The sequence below is a fragment of the Pipistrellus hanaki genome, assembly GCF_964339955.1.
Source record: "Pipistrellus hanaki genome assembly, chromosome: 3".
Classification (NCBI taxonomy): Eukaryota; Metazoa; Chordata; class Mammalia; order Chiroptera; family Vespertilionidae; genus Pipistrellus; species Pipistrellus hanaki.
In genome coordinates this window covers 101,412,257-101,429,191 of record NC_140505.1, presented here as the reverse complement: position 1 = coordinate 101,429,191, position 16,935 = coordinate 101,412,257, and the positions used below count along the sequence as shown (strand labels likewise).

Below are 16,935 nucleotides of genomic sequence, written 5' to 3'. Positions count from 1 at the left end.
AGTTTATAATGTTCCTTATTATCCATAAATGAGTGAGATCATGTGGTGTTTTTCTTTCATTAACTGGCTTATTTCACTCAGCATAATGTTCTCTGATTCCATCCAGCGTGCTGTAAATGATAAGAATTCCTTCTTTTTATGGCAGCATAGTATTCCATTGTGTAGGTGTCCCATAGTTTTTTGATCCAATCATCTGCTGACAGGCACCAGGGCTGTTTCCAAATCCTAGCTATTGTAGATTGTGCTGCTATGAACATAGGGGTGCATATATCCTTTCTGATTGGTATTCTAGTTTCTTAGGATATATTCCTAGGAGTGGGATTATTAGGTCAAATGGGAGTTCCATTTTCAGTTTTTTGAGGAAACTTCATACTGTTCTCCACAGTGATTGCATCAGTCTGCATTCCTACCAGCAGTGCATGAGGGTTCCTTTTTCTCCGCATCCCTGCCAACACTTGTCCTTTGCTGATTTGTTGATAATAGCCATTCTGACAGGTGTGAGATGGTACCGCATTGTTGTTTTGATTTGCATCTCTTGGATAATTAGTGGCTTTGAGCATGTTTTCATGTGCCTCTTGGCCTTCCCTCTGTTTTCTTTTGAAAAGATTCTATTTAGGTCTATTGCCCATTTTTTAATTGGATCATTTATCTTCCTTTTATTAAGTTGTATAAGCTGTCTGTAGATGTTGGAGATTAAACCTTTATCAGTGATAACATTTACAAATATGTTCTCCCATACAGTGGGCTTTCTTGTTGTTTTGTTGATGGTTTATTTTGCTATAAAAAAGCCTTTTATTTTGATTTAGTCCCATTTGTTTATTTTCTCTTTAGCTTCCATTGCCCTAGGGACAGTATCAGTGCAGAAGTTCTTTTGGCATATGTCTGAGATTTTGCTGCCTGTGGATGCCTCTAGTATTTTTATGGTTTCCTGCCTGATGTTTAAGTCCTATATCCATTTTGAGTTTATTTTTGTGTATGATGTAAGTTGGTGATCTAGTTTTATTCTTTTGCATGTATCTGTCTAATTTCCCCAACACCATTTATTGAAGAGACTGTCTTGACTCCATTGTTTGTTCATGCCTCCTTTGTCAAATATTAATTGAGCATAGTGATTTGGGTTAATATCTGGATTCTCTATTCTATTCCACTGATCAGTATGTCTATTCTTGTGCCAGTACCAGGCTGTTTTGAGAACAGTGGCTTTGTAATACAGCTTGAAATCTGGTATTGAGATCCCTCCTACTTTACCCTTCTTTCTCAGGATTGCTGTGGCTATTTGGGGTCTTTTTTTGTTTCAGATGAATTTTTGGAGAGTTCTTTCTAGGTCTGTGAAATATGCTGTTGGTATTTTAATGGGGAGTGCATTGAACCTATAAATTGCTTTGGGAAGTATGGACATTTTGATGATGTTGATTCTACCAAGCCATGAACATGGTATGTTCTTCCATTTGTTTACATCTTCCTCTCTTTTTTCAGTGTCGTGTAGTTTTCTGCATATAGATCTTTTACCTCCTTAAGTTAATTTTTTGGTGTGATGGTAAATGGGATTGCTTTTTTAGTTTTTGTTTCTGTAAGTTCACTATTGGTGTATAGAAATGACATAGATTTCTTGGCGTTAATTTTGTATCGTGCTACATTGCCAAATTCATTTATTAAATCTATTAGTTTTTTTTATGGAGTCTTTGTTTTGTTTTTTAATGTACAATATCATGTCATCTGCAAATAAGGACAATTTTACTTCTTTTCCAATTTGGGTGCCTTTTATTTCTTCTTCCTGTCTAATTGCAATGGCTAGTACTTCCAGTACTATGTCAAACAGGAGTGGTAAGAGTGGGCATCCCTGTTTTGTTCCTGTTCTTAGAGGGAATGTATAATATGTTTTATTTCAGACAATGTATTCTTTATTTCTTGTTGATCCCTTATTATTTCTTGTTGATTCCTTATTATTTCTATTTGATCCCTTTTCATATCCTCATAGGTCTTATCGATCTTTTCTAGGAAATTCTTGAAAAACCTTATAAGCGTGGTTTTGAACTCTATATCCAGTCGCTTTTTGTCCTTCATTTCTTTCGTTTGTGATCTATTTCCTTGTCTTGGCAATTTCGCAGCTTCCCTAAGTTGGTAGCCTTAAAAGTCTCTGTGTTCTGCTTGGATGGGGCGGAATTTCAGGGTGGAGCCTACAGCCTTGGCTTCCTTCAGCCACGTCAGGCACGCCCTATGCGGCTCCTAAGTCTCAATGTTTCTCAGGGTCCTTCGGTACTCGCTGCAAGCACCTCTGAGAGTGAGGTGCCCTCGAGTTTTGCCTGCTACCAAACAGTCTAGTCTCTCCCCCAATGAGCCCGGAACTGGGGTTCAGTTCAGTTGGAAGTGGGGTTGGAAGTGAGGTTCAGAGCAGTCTGGAGTTGTCTCCTTCCCGCCAGGGCAATCCCGCGGCACAGCCAACCGTCCCTTCTCTACATGCAATGTGCACGCCTCCAGGGTCTCTGCCTTTCGCCGCTCCCCCGGGTTTCCGCCTTACAGCCCAGTCTCCCTCTGTATGAGCCTGGGTCCCCAGGGTCTGGTCTAGAACTGGGGTTCAGAGCAGTCGGAACTGGGGCTCAGCTCAGTCCAGAGCTTTTGTCTCCTTCCCACTCGGGCAATCTGGCAGCAGAGTCAACAGTCCGTCCTCTGCGTGCAATGTGTGCGCCTCCGGAGGCTCTGCCTTTCGCCGCTCCCCTGCTATTCCGCCTCACAGCCCAGGCTCCCTCTGTTTGAGCCTGAGTCCCCAGGGTCTGGCCTAGAACTGGGGTTCAGCGCTATTGGGTCTGGGGTTCGGCACAATCCGGAGCTTTTATCTCCTTCCCATTAGGGACCGTCAGCCAGGTACTCAGCCTCCCCCTCCTCTCCGGCTCCATCCTCTCCGCGTGCGCAGCGTGTCTCCGTACCTTAGGCTTTTACAGCTCCTCGAATTTTCCTTCTGGTTTTCTCTTTCCTTCTTGTTGTAGAATTTCCAGTCAGTCGACTTTCCTGTAGCTCTGGGCAATGTCCATTTTATATTTTAGTTGTATTTTATTGAAATTGTTGTGTGCGGCTGCGGTTAGGTGTTTACCTGTGCAGCCATCTTGGATCCTCCGATTTGCTAGAATTTTGGGGGGAATTTTGACATCTATGTTCATGAGGGATATTGGCCTGTAATTCTCTTTCATTGTGTTGTCTTTATCTGGTTTTGGTATTAAGGTGATGCTGGCTTCATAGAAGGAGTTTGGAAGTGCTCCTTCCTCTTGAATTTTTTGGAATAGTCTGAGGAGGATAGGTTTTAGTTCTTCCTTGAATGTTTGGTAAAACTCTCCTGTGAAGCCATCTGGCCCCGGGCTTTTGTTTGCTGGAAGTTTTTTGATGACTGTTTCAATTTCTTCCAAAGTCACTGCTCTATTGAGATTTTTAGGTTCTTCCTGATTGAGTTTTGGAAGGTTATATTTTTCTAGGAACATGTCCATTTCCTCCAGATTGTCCAGTTTGTTGGAATAGAGTTGTTCATAGTATTTTGTAACAATCCTTTGTATTTCAGCGGGGTCTATTGTTATTTCACCTCTTTCATTTCTGATTTTGTTTATTTGGGTCCTCTCTCTTTGTTCTTGGTTAGCCTGGCTAGAGGTTCATTAATCTTGTTTATCCTTTCAAAGAACCAGCTCTTGGTTTTGTTGAACTTTTGTATTGTTTCTTTGGTCTCTATGTTGTTTCTCTTCGCTCTGATTTTTATTATTTTCTTCCTTCTGCTTACACTGGGCTTTTCTTGTTGCTCTTTTTCTAACTCTTTGAGTTGTAGAGTTAGATAATTTGTTACCTTTTTTTTTCTTGTTTTTTGCAATAGGCTTGTAGAGCTATGAACTTCCCTCTTAAGATTGCTTTTGTTGTGTCCCATAGATTTTGGATTGTGGGTTTTCATTGTCATTTGTTGCCAGGATGTTTTTAATTTCTTCCTTGATTTCTCTGGTAACCCAGTCCTTGTTTAATAAAAGCATGCTGTTTAGTCTCCATGTGTTTGATTTCTTTGGATTATTTTTATTGTAGTTGATTTCCAGTTTTATGCCACTATGATCTGAGAAGATGCTTGATGTGATTTCTATCTTATTAAATTTGAAGAGACTTTGCCTATGTCCCAAAATGTGGTCTATCTTTGCGTATGACCCATGTGCACTTGAGAAGAATTTATGTTGTATGGCTTTGGGGTGAAATGTTCTGAAGATGTCGGGTTGATATTTGTTTGCTGATTTTTTGTTTAGATAATTTGTTCAATGGTGATAGTGGTGTATTAAAATGTCCTACTACGATTGTATTGCTATTAATCTCTCCCTTAATGTCCTCCAGCAGTTTTTTGTTTTGTTTTTGTTTTGTTTTGTTTTGTTTTTATGTATTTGGGTGCTCCTGTTTGGGTGCATATGTTTACCAGGGTTATTTCTTCTTGTTGGATTGCTCCCTTTAGTATTATGAAGTGGCCTTCATTATCTCTTGTTATGTCCTTCACTTTGAGATCTAATTTGTCAGATATAAGTATTGCTACCCCAGCTTTTTTTTTCATTTCCATTCACCTGGAAACCCTTTTTCCATCCCTTCACCCTCAGTTTGTGTGTGTCTTTTTTTCTGAAGTGGGTTTCTTATAGACAGCAGATATATGGGTCTTCTTTTCTTATCCAATCCGTTACCCTATGTCTTTTGATTGGAGCATTTAGTCCATTTACATTTAAAGTTATTATTGATAGGTACTTATTTGTCACCATTTTTATTCTATACCCCTGTATTCCTTCTTTGCTTCCTATTTCTTTATTTTTATAGCAGACCCTTTAACATTTCTTGCATTGCTGGTTTGGTGGAGATAAATTCCTTTAGTCTTTTTTTGTCTGTGAACCTCCTGATTTCACCTTCAATTTTGATTGATAGCTTTGCTGGGTACAGTATTCTTGGATTCAGACCCTTCCTTTGCATGACTTGGTATATTTCATTCCATTCCCTTCTGGCCTGATGAGTTTCTGTGGAGAAATCAGTTGCTAGTCTGATTGGGGGTTCCTTTATATGTAACTTTCTGTCTCTCTCTGGCTGCTTTTAAGATTCTTACTTTGTCATTGGTGTTTGCCAATTTAATTATAATGTGCCTTGGCGTCGGTCCTTTGGGCTTCATTTTGCTTTGGCCTCTGTGAGCTTCTTGGATTTGTGTGGGTTTTTTCTTCTCTAACTTAGGAAAGTTTTCTGTCATTATTTCTTGAGACAGGTTTTCCATGTCTTCCTCAGTTACCTTTCCTTCTGGAACCCCTATTATGCGAATATTTTTTTTGTTTTGTATTGTCCCAAAGTTCCCTTAGGCTCTCCTCCTGCTTTTTAATTTTTTTTTCTAGAAGCTGCTCTAATTGGGTATTTTTTTCCATCTTGTCTTCTAGCTCACTGATGCGGTCCTCTGCTTCTTCTAGTCTACTCTTGATGCTTTCTATTGAGTTGTTTACAGTAATGATGTCATTTTTCATTTCCTCTTGGTTCTTACTCATATTATCAAATTTGTCTTCCATTCTTTTTAGCCATCTTATGATCATTTCTCTGATTTCTTGCTCTGATAGGTTGCTTGCCTCTAACTCATTTACTTCCTTTTCTTGTGATGCCTGCTTTTCTTTCATATGCAGGCTGTTTCTTTGTCTCCTCATGGTCTCTCTTTTCAGGATGTCTTGTTATGTAGTTCTCTCCTTTTCGTCGTGCGCTCCACCTTTGAGTTCAAGTGTTTGCGCCAGTTGGGTCCAGTGTTCTGGGGCTCACAGCTGCTCGGCAGTCACTGCGGCTGTGGGTATTCAGGCCTCTGACAAGATCCACTTTTCCTTTAAAGATGGCGAGATTTTCCCGTCCAAGCCCATAGGTAGCTCCGGGAGGGGACCCCGTCTGGCATGGGTGCTTCCCTGTCAGGGGAATCCTGATCAGCAGTGTCTGCCTTCTCCTGGAGTTCGCCTGTCCCTTAACTTGCTGACATATACTCCCAGCGCCACCCTCAGCTGCTCTATCTTTCTGCTTCGGGACAAGGCTCAGAACCCGTCCCTCTATTCTTCCACCATTTTGGAGCTCTCTGTAAATGCTTTTTGCTACAGAGGGAACAGGAGACCAAGGAGAAAGCCTATTGTCTATCCCAGTACACCACTGTGTATAAGTTTGCTTCTGAATTTCATCTTCCCATAGCTTCTTCCTCTTGGTAGTCCCCTAAAGAGCATCAATACTGAGACAGTCTAGTATTTATCTTTACTTCAGGATCTCGCCTAATGCCTTACATATTAAAGATTCTCAGATTTATAAAAATAAATATTATAGCTATATGCATCTACGTTACTTTTTAAAAATATATATTTTATTGGTTTTTACAGAGGAAGGGAGAGGGATAGAAAGCTAGAAACATCAATGAGAGAGAAACATTGATCAGCTGCCTCCTGCACACCCTCTACTGGAAATGTGCCCGCAACCAAGGTACATGCCCTTGACCGGAATCGAACCTTGGACCTTTCAGTCCACAGGCCAACGCTCCATCCACCGAGCCAAACCAGTCAGGGCTATGTTACTTTTAAGTGTAATGTTACAGGCAGAGTGCAGTGAAAAACCTACATGGGCCTCAGTACTGTTGTACGCAGGGTAATTAAGGATTAACAATTTAGTAATGGGGAGCATAATACTACAAAAGAATTTCTCATGTGGCCACATGCTGAGGCATTTGATTGCCAAATTACAAACCACCCTGGGTGGTATGGTAGTTGTGGCAGCATTAAACAACAAAGTGAGTTGTGATCAATCACAGCCTTGGGATTTGAAATACTGCCCTTGTTTCATAGCATGTTGGAAGCATAGTTGCACTTGTTTCTACTAGTGTTATTTTAAACTTATATCCATGAGAGTGCACAGGTGTGTACAGATGGAAGATAAAATGCTATCTGCTGGTGTGGGGATGAGTTTGGCTATAGAATAAAGGAATTAATTGGGATGCATTGCCTGGAACCTTGCTCCCATGATCCCAAGGCCTCTATTTACTTAACCATAAAAATAAGAACCATAATCTCCCACTACCTGATGTACTTCCTAAATAGCAAAGGCAGTTCAAGTGTGTTGGGCGTCCTCTGCCTTTGTTCTTGCTGACACTGCACAGATCTGCATCTGGTGCCGGTCCCAGACGAAGCAGCTTCGCTGCACAGGGACTGACAGGCTTTCACCTGCGGTTTGTTTCCGAATCATCTGACAGGACCGCAGCACACCTTCCTCTGCTCCTTCTGCCCAGCTGGGATAGTGCTGAGAGGGGTGCTCTAGAGTCAGAATCCTGGTTCCAATTCCAGCTCCATGCCCTATGGTTGGAGAAATGAAATGAGGTGACATTGGTAATTGCTTTGTAAGTGTTAGCATCACCATTGTTGTTATTCTTTTTTTAAAATATATTTTTATTGGTTTCAGAGAGGAAGGGAGAGGGAGAGAAAGAGAGAAACATCAATGATGAGAGAGAATCATTGACTGGCTGTCACCTGCACATACCCTACTGGGAATTGAGCCCACAACCCAGGCATGTGCCCTGCCTGGTTCATAGGTCAGTGCTCAGCCACTGAGCCATGCTGGCTGGGCACCATTCTTATTATTCTTATTGTCTAGGGATCATGTGTCACTATTGGATGGGTCATATTTATGAGACTATTTTAGAAACCCAAAGCGGCAGGTCTAAATCTGTAAATGCTACTACCTCCAACCTTTAGCAGGAGAGAGACAAAGGTATTAAAATAATGGAGGGAGTGAGGGGGAGTCAATCTGTCTTCCCCTTTTGTTTTCTAGGTTTATTATATAGTTTACTGATTTTCCTAAGTCAAGTATTATAACTGCAGAAAGAAAGTACCTTATTTTTGCAATTTATGTTCTACCTACTCAAAAAAAGGAAAGGAAAGCTTACAGTCCTACCTAACCTCGATCAATCTTAGTCTCTCTTATAGCAGATTCTTTAAAAATCTACCTCCCCTGGGTGTGCAGAACCCTTCAGCACAGCTTCTGAGATGACAGCTTCAAAAGTAAAGGGGATGGCTTCACTTTTAAAGTTTAACATACATAGAATTCTGGATCTTCAGTCCAACGGTGCTGTCAGGAGCACTTTCTATATTTAGTTTTATATCAATTTATGTTGTCAGTATCTTAAGTCGGGGTCTTCCCACGTGAGCTAGTATAACTTTCTAAAACCAAAAATAAAAATAACTATTCAGGGTGAGAAAGTAGATATTGTGTGGGTCAGAGCTGCAGACAGGAAAGTGGCCGTCCTGTCCTGTGGGCCTCCTTCAACCCCCCACCCAAGCACACCTTCGGCATCGCCAGTGACAGACAGAGCAGACACATCAAGCAGCCACTGCCTATGCCCTTACTGCAGGGCTTAGGGTTTTACCTCAATGCTGGTATGAAAAAGGTTGTAAAACAATTGAGCTCGATATTCATTAATGCTAGCTTGTCATGTCATCTCAAATACAGAAAAACATGACTCTAACAAAGAGCTGCAAAACATGAAGGCAGAGAGATCAGTGAACTGAAGTAATATCCTGACATGATGCATGAAAACAGAGTAATTTTCTGAAGGGTGAACATAAAGAATATGAGCAGAGAATCTTAAATCTGGAAGGGACTGTGGAGACCACCTACTTAACTTCAACCTTTAGTTCATCTATAAACAGAGTTTAAAAAACATTAAGAAATGCAAGTTATAAGCTCAGAGATAATACCCAGTTTCCATTGACCCTGATGTCCATGGAGAATTGAGATAGCCTGGAAATACTGAAACTTTTTCATTTTAGCTGTTTTTATTAAAATTCCTATTAAATGTCCCATTAACTTTTTCTTGATGATGTTTTTTTTTTTCTTTTTTGATATGTTTCTTATTGAGAAACATAAAATGTTCTACTGTTATTGATTGATTTATTCCAGGTAATTTGAAACTGGGATGTTTGTTTGAGTTACCATTGTGGAAAAAATCCTTGGTATATTAATTTATTTGAGTGCTATATACTTTTTCATGAATAGAGAATGATATAATAATAATATAGGTCTTTAATTCCTGGCTTAAAACTCTTGGATCCAGATTACCTTCTAAATTTAGATGTGAATTTCACATTTTAGAAAGGTGCAGGAGCACTTCTGGTGTTCATTAAAGGTACCCCTAGTGGTACTTGCTCAACACATCAATTCTTCAGCAAAACGTATGAGTGCCTACCCCAATTGGACCAAAGATTAGACATAAATACTTCAGTGTGAGCTTAGGTCATTTTGCTGCCAAATGAGTTGTGGTATCATAAAAGCAACTTGATTTTCAGAGGTTTTTAAATTTTGGAATTGTGAATAAGAAATTATAGATCCAGAGGTAAAGTGTATTGAAGATATACTGTATGCCAGGCACTGTGCTAATAAGCACTTTGTGCATTATCTCATTAAAACCTAACAATAGCTTTACAAGGTAAATATTTCTGACTCCCATTTACAAACAGGGAAAACTGATTTACAGAGAAGTTAAGTAACTTGTCCATGCTTAGACAGCTAATTTAGTAGTAGAGGTAGGATATGCACCAAAGCTAACATTTACTAAGTGCTAGTTATTAATGAGGTATTATTCTAAGCACTTGACATATTTTCATTTGATCTCCATACATCCCTTTAAGATAGTTACTATTGTTATCCTCATTCTAAAAGAGTAATATGCAAATTGACCGTCACTCCAACACACAAGATGGCCGCCCCCATGTGGTCAAAGATGACTGCCCCCATTTGGACACAAGATGGCCACCAGGGGAGGGCAGTTGGGAGGGACCAGGCCTGCAAGGAAGGGCAGTTAGGAGTGACTGGGCCAACAGAGGAGGGCATTGGGGGGGACCAGGCCTTCAGGGAAAGGCAGTTGGGGGGGACCAGGCCTACAGAGGAGGGCAGTTGGAGGGCACCAGGCCTGCAGGGGTGGGCAGTTAGGGGTGACCAGGCCAGCAGGGGAGGGCAGTTGGAAGCATTAGGCAGGCAGACAGGTGGGCAGTTAGGGGTGACCAGGCTGGCAGGAGAGGGCAGTTAGGGGCGACCAGGCTGGCAGGGGAGCAGTTAGCTGTTGATCAGGCTGGCAGGGGAGTGGTGAAGGGGTGATCAGGCTGGCAGGCAGAAGCAGTTAGGGGCAAGCAGGCAGGCAGGCAGGCAAGTGGTTGGGAGCCAGCAGTCCTAGATTGTGAGAAGGATGTCCAACTACCTGTTTAGGCCCGATCCCAGTCAGACATCCCTCGAGGAGTTCCAGATTGCAGAAGGTGCAGGCTGGGCTGAGGGACACACATACACACCCCTCCCCCATGCACGAATTTCGTGTACCAGGCCTCTAGTTTAACTGATAAAAGGCTATGGTAAGATTATATAACGTGTCTCACATTTAGTTTAATAGGTGGTATGATTTCAGCACATGTGTGCTCAGCTAGTATACCATGTTGTGTGAGTTCACAGCTATAAAATGCTGGCTGTAAAAATTCAGCAAAATTAATTACCATAGTAAGGCCAATGTGATTTCCTCAAACATCAGCATTGATGTTACTCTTTATATTTTAACATATTTAGTGAATATTTTATAATTATACAGAATCATTTACCACATGTAACTTCACATCTGCTTACAATTATCCCCTTGACATTGACCTGCCTTATTTGTTAATAAAATTTGAATGAGTACTTGTCATCATTTCTAACATGTGTCCTGGCATGTTTGGGAGAAGTCACTTTCGAAACCTCTCCACTCCTGCTCTCAAGAAAATCAGTTTTCTCTGAGTCACCCTTGACTTTTCATCTTGATTCAAATGCTAGGCATAATCAACATTAAGAATGCCACCTTTGATGTTACAAAGAGATGTAAATGCCAGTTTTCTTGTGGGATATTTTGGAAAACTACCTTATTCTCTGAGTAGCTCTTTTCTCTTATTCTCAGTTGCTCTGTTGAGACAGGGAACATGTCCTCTGACAGCTCTTGCTCTCCGTGAACTCGTCTGTTCTCCAGCAGAACAAGAGCTCTGTTCATCTCGGCTAAGCAGGAGGAGTTAAAGATAATCTCACATGGGCAATAGCAAAATATAGTAGAACTCACCAGGAGTTACAAAGGCTTTGTTTTAAGACCCTGGATTATTGTCCCATTTGGCAATAATCATTTTTCCTTGTTTAATCTATGGAAGAGCTGACTAGATATACCAACACTGAGATGGCCCACTCCAATGAAAACACCCTAAATTCTTCTGTAGTTGGATAGTTTTCACCACTGTTCCTAATCCTTCAATATGGCAGTAGCGTTTTATATTTCACGTTAAAGGATAGTGTTTCCTGAAGTCTAGCAGTGTTGTGCTGCTTTGTGACACCAGTGTGCCATACTCTTTTGAATCTTTGCTGAGTTGGCAATCACAGTGGTTCAGGTTTCTTCATCAAAGTAGTACTTTGACTGTTACCCTATGAAGCCACCGAAGTAAGCTTGTCCTGCCCTCTCGTCACACACTCTCTTATTGTGTAGAGCACCCAATGCGGAGGCGCCTCCAGGAGGTATAAATGGCTTTGCCTTGTTCCTGCTGAGGCCGCAGTGATGCTGGTGTGCTTCTTCTGAAAGCTCAGTGAAGCGCTACAGAGGTACAGAGAGCTAATCATTTTGTCCCCCAGTACTTTGCTCTCAGTTATCACCTTTCCTCTTTGCTCCTCTTCTCATTCACCTTGGCTTCTAAACTCCAGTGCTAAAAAACACCTCCCCCAAAAAAATTCCAGTGCCATCACCTCTAAATGTCCCCACTGCTTCTACTGCATTCCACTGTCCTTTTCTCTCTCATTCTCTTCTAGCTCATTCTGTGCTAGTTCATTTCCCTGCCACTTACACGCCCAGCACATTGGGTGTATACACCGTCGCTGACTCTTCTCAGATGTTTTTTCTGTCCATATAAGCTTGCAGCAGGAGACATTTTTTTCTCCTTTTACTTCCAGATTCAATGCCCTTCTGATTGCTTGAGGTGGTCTGACTCCCTATAGATGATACTAGGCTGATGACCGCTTATATTTCATTTACACAGTCATGGGCTACAAAATCACTACAGTGGGGTGCTGGTGGAGTGATTTGGAAGTACTGTGTGAGAGTTTCTTTGAATTGAAGTTTGATATAGAGATGAAGATTATAGAATCCTACATTTATTTTAATACCAGTCAGCCCAATATTGGGGATCAGTAGCCACCTAAAATTAGCTCATCATCTGGCAAACCGCTCAAGGCCAAGTAAAATATGCAGGTTTTCATTTGTATGGGGTTTTCTTTTCCAAAATGATAGATTTGCTACACCTGAAAAATAAATATTGTGGTATATAAGTGTGACTCAGCATGTTGATTAGCAGTTAATTAGTTATATTCTCCCTCCTGGATAACCTTGAATCATGAAGCTACTCAGACATACACTGCACAGAAACACAGCCAGAGGGTGGGTGTGTGCACAATGCTCCCCAACAGAGTAAAGGCAGCAGTCTTGAAATAGAAAGTGGAAGAGGTTTTTAAAAGGTAAAAGGTGATTATTGTATGTTTATGATTCTTTTTTATTGAATTTATTGGGGTGACACTGATTATTTTTATGGATTTTTTTTTATAGATTTTTCAAAGTGTATTTTTATTGACTTCAGAAAAGAATGGAGAGGGAGAGAGAGATACAAATACCAGTGATGAGAGAGAATCATTGATCGGCTGCCTCCTGCATGCCCCCTACGGGGGATCGAGCTCGAAACCTAGGCATGTGCCCTTGTTTGAAATCGAGCCCAGGACCTTTTAGTTCTATGGATTTCTTTTTTGTTGTTGTTGACAATTTTTATTTCTATATTAGATAGGTCATTTAGCTCTAGTGTTCATGATTTAGCAGGGTATACTTCTTTCCCCTTGATGCGGGACTCATTTTTACTCTGGTAATTAAAAGCAAGCCACACTGTAGATGCAGATAATAGTCAGACCAGTCGTTTAGTGTTTAAGGAGAAAATATTAAATGATTCAGTTCATTTTCATTGCAGTCAGTACCTGTTGAACACACACATAGAAGTAGAAAAGTTAGTCCGAGTGAGGAAGAAAGGGTAAAAGTGTTCAGATGAGGTCCAGGCCTCAGGAATTCCAAGCATCTTGCTTTCCCCCTTTGTACTCAGAGTTTACACTAGGTGGCACGCAAGGAAAGCTGAACAGGTTCAGAAACTTGGCTCTGTTGATGGGGAACTCTTTGGCAGTAGCCATGCTTGTGTTCTCAGCTCTGAAATCGGCTATTTGATTTGTGATTGTTTTCTTTTTCCCTCACCCCCAGGATGAAGTGTCCTCTTGCTAGTACCAATAAAAGATTTCTCATTAACACAATTAAGAACACGCTCCCCTCGCAGAAAGAGCAAGATCATGAAGAAAAAGAGGGCGATGAGGAACCTGCAAAGAGCCAGAACCAGAAAGAAGAAAGCCGGAAGAAGCACAGGGCCCACCCTTACAAGCACAGCTTCCGCGCTCGAGGCTCAGTCAGTCATTCTCCCCCGAGGAAGCGGAGCAGCCAGGACAAATACGAAAAGCGGTCACACAAGCGATGAGGCAGGGAGGGAGAGCCAGCAGGACTGTCCCCAGTCACAGTGCTGATACCTGTGGGAGACTGGGATGTGCAGAGGTTATTGAAGACATGCCCTGAGTTGACAGAGCAAACACCTAAGAGCAATTTTTACAGTAGGTCCTTTGTCCTTGTGACAAGCAAAAATGACCTAGAAACTCTTCAAGGAAATTAGTACAAAGGAACTTGCTTTGAATGTCTTGGCCAGTGTAAGCTACTTCCTCAGTGTAGTATACATATGTATTGTTTCTATTCTATTTCATTAGAGATTGGTTCCAAAGTAAATGTAGAACATAAAGGTTTGCAGAGATTGTTAAAACTAGTTTCAGGTTTTCTGGATGTGCTACAATTGTAGTCATTTCTCAAATTTTCTCAAAAAGTGAAATACTTGTAAATACTATGCGTTACATTTTAGAGTGACAAATTTAAAACTTAGAAATAATTTTTAAGAAAAGTTATAGCTTTCCAAGGGCTATAATTTACCAACTCTTTGATAACTCTGCATTTGCTTTCCTTTAAGTGAACAATGTAGGAAACTCTAAAATGGCTTTGAATTTAGTGTTCCACCACTGACAGTGGTTAAAGATGGCTCTGTTGTCCCTGTGCACTCTCACACTTATCCCTAAGATAAAACAGTTTTTCTATAGTTAGTTTCTTTTGAATATATAAGTTTTAAGGGTGCTTTAAAAAGAAATTTCTCAAAAGTTAAAGTGGGCATAATTCTTTTAATGCTATGTCTTATTTAGCAAAAGATCTATAATAACCACTCTTAGTATAGTTGTTTCAGAAATCTTAATTTTAAATAAAAATGTGTTTACAATGCCCTTTTTGTTGTTGTTTTTTAATATCAGTGTGATTGTTTTAACATAAAATTACAAACCTTCAAACCTGTATTCTTCCTTTTATATTCAGCAAAATGTCACCAAATACCCTTTTCCCTAGTCTACAAACGGAAGAAGAATCTGTCTCTCTCTACCCCTCCCCAGTTTTCCAAAGCGGCTGAGCTTATGCCTGGCTGCTCCCAGATAATCACCCTGCCGCAGCCCTGCTCTCTGCTTCCTGGCAGCCAATAAAAGCCCTTTCTAAAAGCTAGAAAGGAGCACATCCGAAAAGTTCACTTTGGGCTGTTTATAGAGAAACCAGAATAGACTGTATTGCTCCCCCACCACACTGCTCTGCCACAACCTCAGTCTGTTCTGAGCTAACGGCCCAAGAGAGACAAACTCAGAGCGCTCTCACTCATCCACCCAAGACCCCAGGGTCTCATCCTGCCACTCTCAAACACACAAAAGGAGTATGTATGTTCCTTGGTTCATAAGACTCCATCCAAATTTAGTTATGCATTAGCCTATATTTGTGTTACATTTGAAATGTTTCATATTTAAATATTTATCAAAAATAGAGTTGTGAGGGTTTTTTAAATTCTTGTTATAATTAAAGTTGAATTAAATCATTTGTCTATGCACTTTGTATAGAGCAAACTGGCACGTTCATTGTTCTTTAAGAAGAGATGATTTTAATGAGCATATTCTTTACTCAAAAGTAAAGGAAGCTCTTTATCCTAATCATATTACCTTTCTTATATAATTGTGCTAAAGGATAAATGTTCTACAAAATAATTTTTCCTTTAAAAAAGCTCTGTTCCCTGTCTATCTTTAAAACCTCCTGTATATAAATGTTAACAGCAAATTATCTGTTCTTATTCCATATCTATTTAGCAGATGTTAGGGAAGGATTGGGCCTCATATACTCACCAGCTGCCTCCGACTTCTGTGGTTAACATACTGGCCCAGCAGAGAGCTTTTGTTCAGTGTCAGTATCCGTTCCACAGTATATATTTAGAGATCACACAGCTCAGGGTAGAAGTTAGAGAAGTTAAACCTTCATCCTGCTTCTGCTATCAGCTGCCTGCGGGGCCTTATCTGGATCACTTCCAGTCATCCTTCTCATCCATAACTAAAATGGTTGGACTGAGTCTCTAATTTTTAAATAAATAGAGACAAAAGTGCAAAATGTTTACCCCTAAGTATTAGGAACTATTTTCATGCTTCCACTAGAAAGCAAATAAGATTTAGATACAAATGTGAATTAGCAGAATTTATTTTCTGTTTGTTTTGTTTTAGGAAACATATTCCCTAAGAAATGTGAATGAAAAGCTATGGTCACTCGCCTGTTAGTGGCTGATTTTTCTGAACAGCCCATGCATGATGGGGGAGGGGTCTTAGGGTAGGCTGAATCCTGAAGGACACTTTGTTGGTCTGATTCTGGAAGATGGCCCTAGAGTTTTTAATTTCCCTGTGATGTGTAATGTTGGTGGGCAGGCTGGGGGGGAGCAGGTGTTACAGGGAACAGTAGATTTGCCTCAGATCTATTGGGTAATATTTATGATTATTGGTGTATTTATATACTTAGTATGGCACTTATATTATTTTTATATTATAATTAATATTATAAATATAACATATTTATAATATAACATTTTTATATTATAATTAGTAAAATCTGTCACTCCTGAAGGTCATGCCATTGTCTTTGGATCATAAGGAGTATCTGGTTGGTAGTGCTTGTTAATAGTACATGAGGTGAATTCCTGATAAAGAAGCCTCAGCGCTTCCTAAGGATTGTTGACCCCCACAAATAGTCTTATCACAAGGTAGGCTGTACTGAACATTGTAGACAGTAACATTTATTGTCTATCATCTCTGAGCCAAACATTTTTAGGCCCTTTGTTCCTTAACTTTATTGGGATTTATTTGTCATATAACATTGTGTTAAGATACAGCGTGATGATTTGATGTACTGCAAAATGATGACCACAGTAAGGTAACTTAACACATCTACTACCTCACATTTACCATTTTGAGGGTGCGTGGTGAGAACACTTACGAAAAGCCTTTTACCTGTGTCTACCTAGTCATCTCACAATCCCATGAAGAAGGTGTTATTGCTCCCCTTTTACAAATAAGGAAACTGAGGATAGGTTAAAAAGTTTGCCCACGCTGGGACCGGTTTGGCTCAGTGGATAGAGTGTCGGCCTTTGGACTGAAAGGTCCCGGGTTCGATTCCAGTCAAGGGCATGTACCTTGGTTGCGGGCACATCCCCAGTGGGGGGTGTGCAAGAGGCAGCCAGTCGGTGTTTCTCTCTCATCGACGTTTCTTACTCTCTGTCCCTCTCAATTCCTCTCTGTGTAAAATCAATAAAATATATTTAAAAAAAAAAAAAAAGTTTGCCCAAGGTCACGGAGCTTGGAAGTGTCAGAAACACTATCAGAAGCCAGGACTATCTGAGATTTAAAAAAAAAAAACAAAAAACAACCTACCTTCTCCCCTGTACC

The 16,935-nt window shown here is 40.5% G+C and overlaps 1 protein-coding gene across 1 annotated transcript in view; it reads left to right on the top strand.

Moving 5' to 3' along the window:
• The window catches only part of LOC311619954 (protein POLR1D), a 50,228-nt gene extending 35,804 nt beyond the window's left edge, over positions 1-14,424 (top strand). The window contains exon 3 of the mRNA XM_084878702.1: positions 13,319-14,424. Coding sequence (XP_084734828.1) covers positions 13,319-13,586 — 268 coding nt within the window. The 3' untranslated portion in view covers positions 13,587-14,424. The remainder of the gene's footprint in view (positions 1-13,318) is intronic.
• Positions 14,425-16,935: the final 2,511 nt, after the last annotated feature.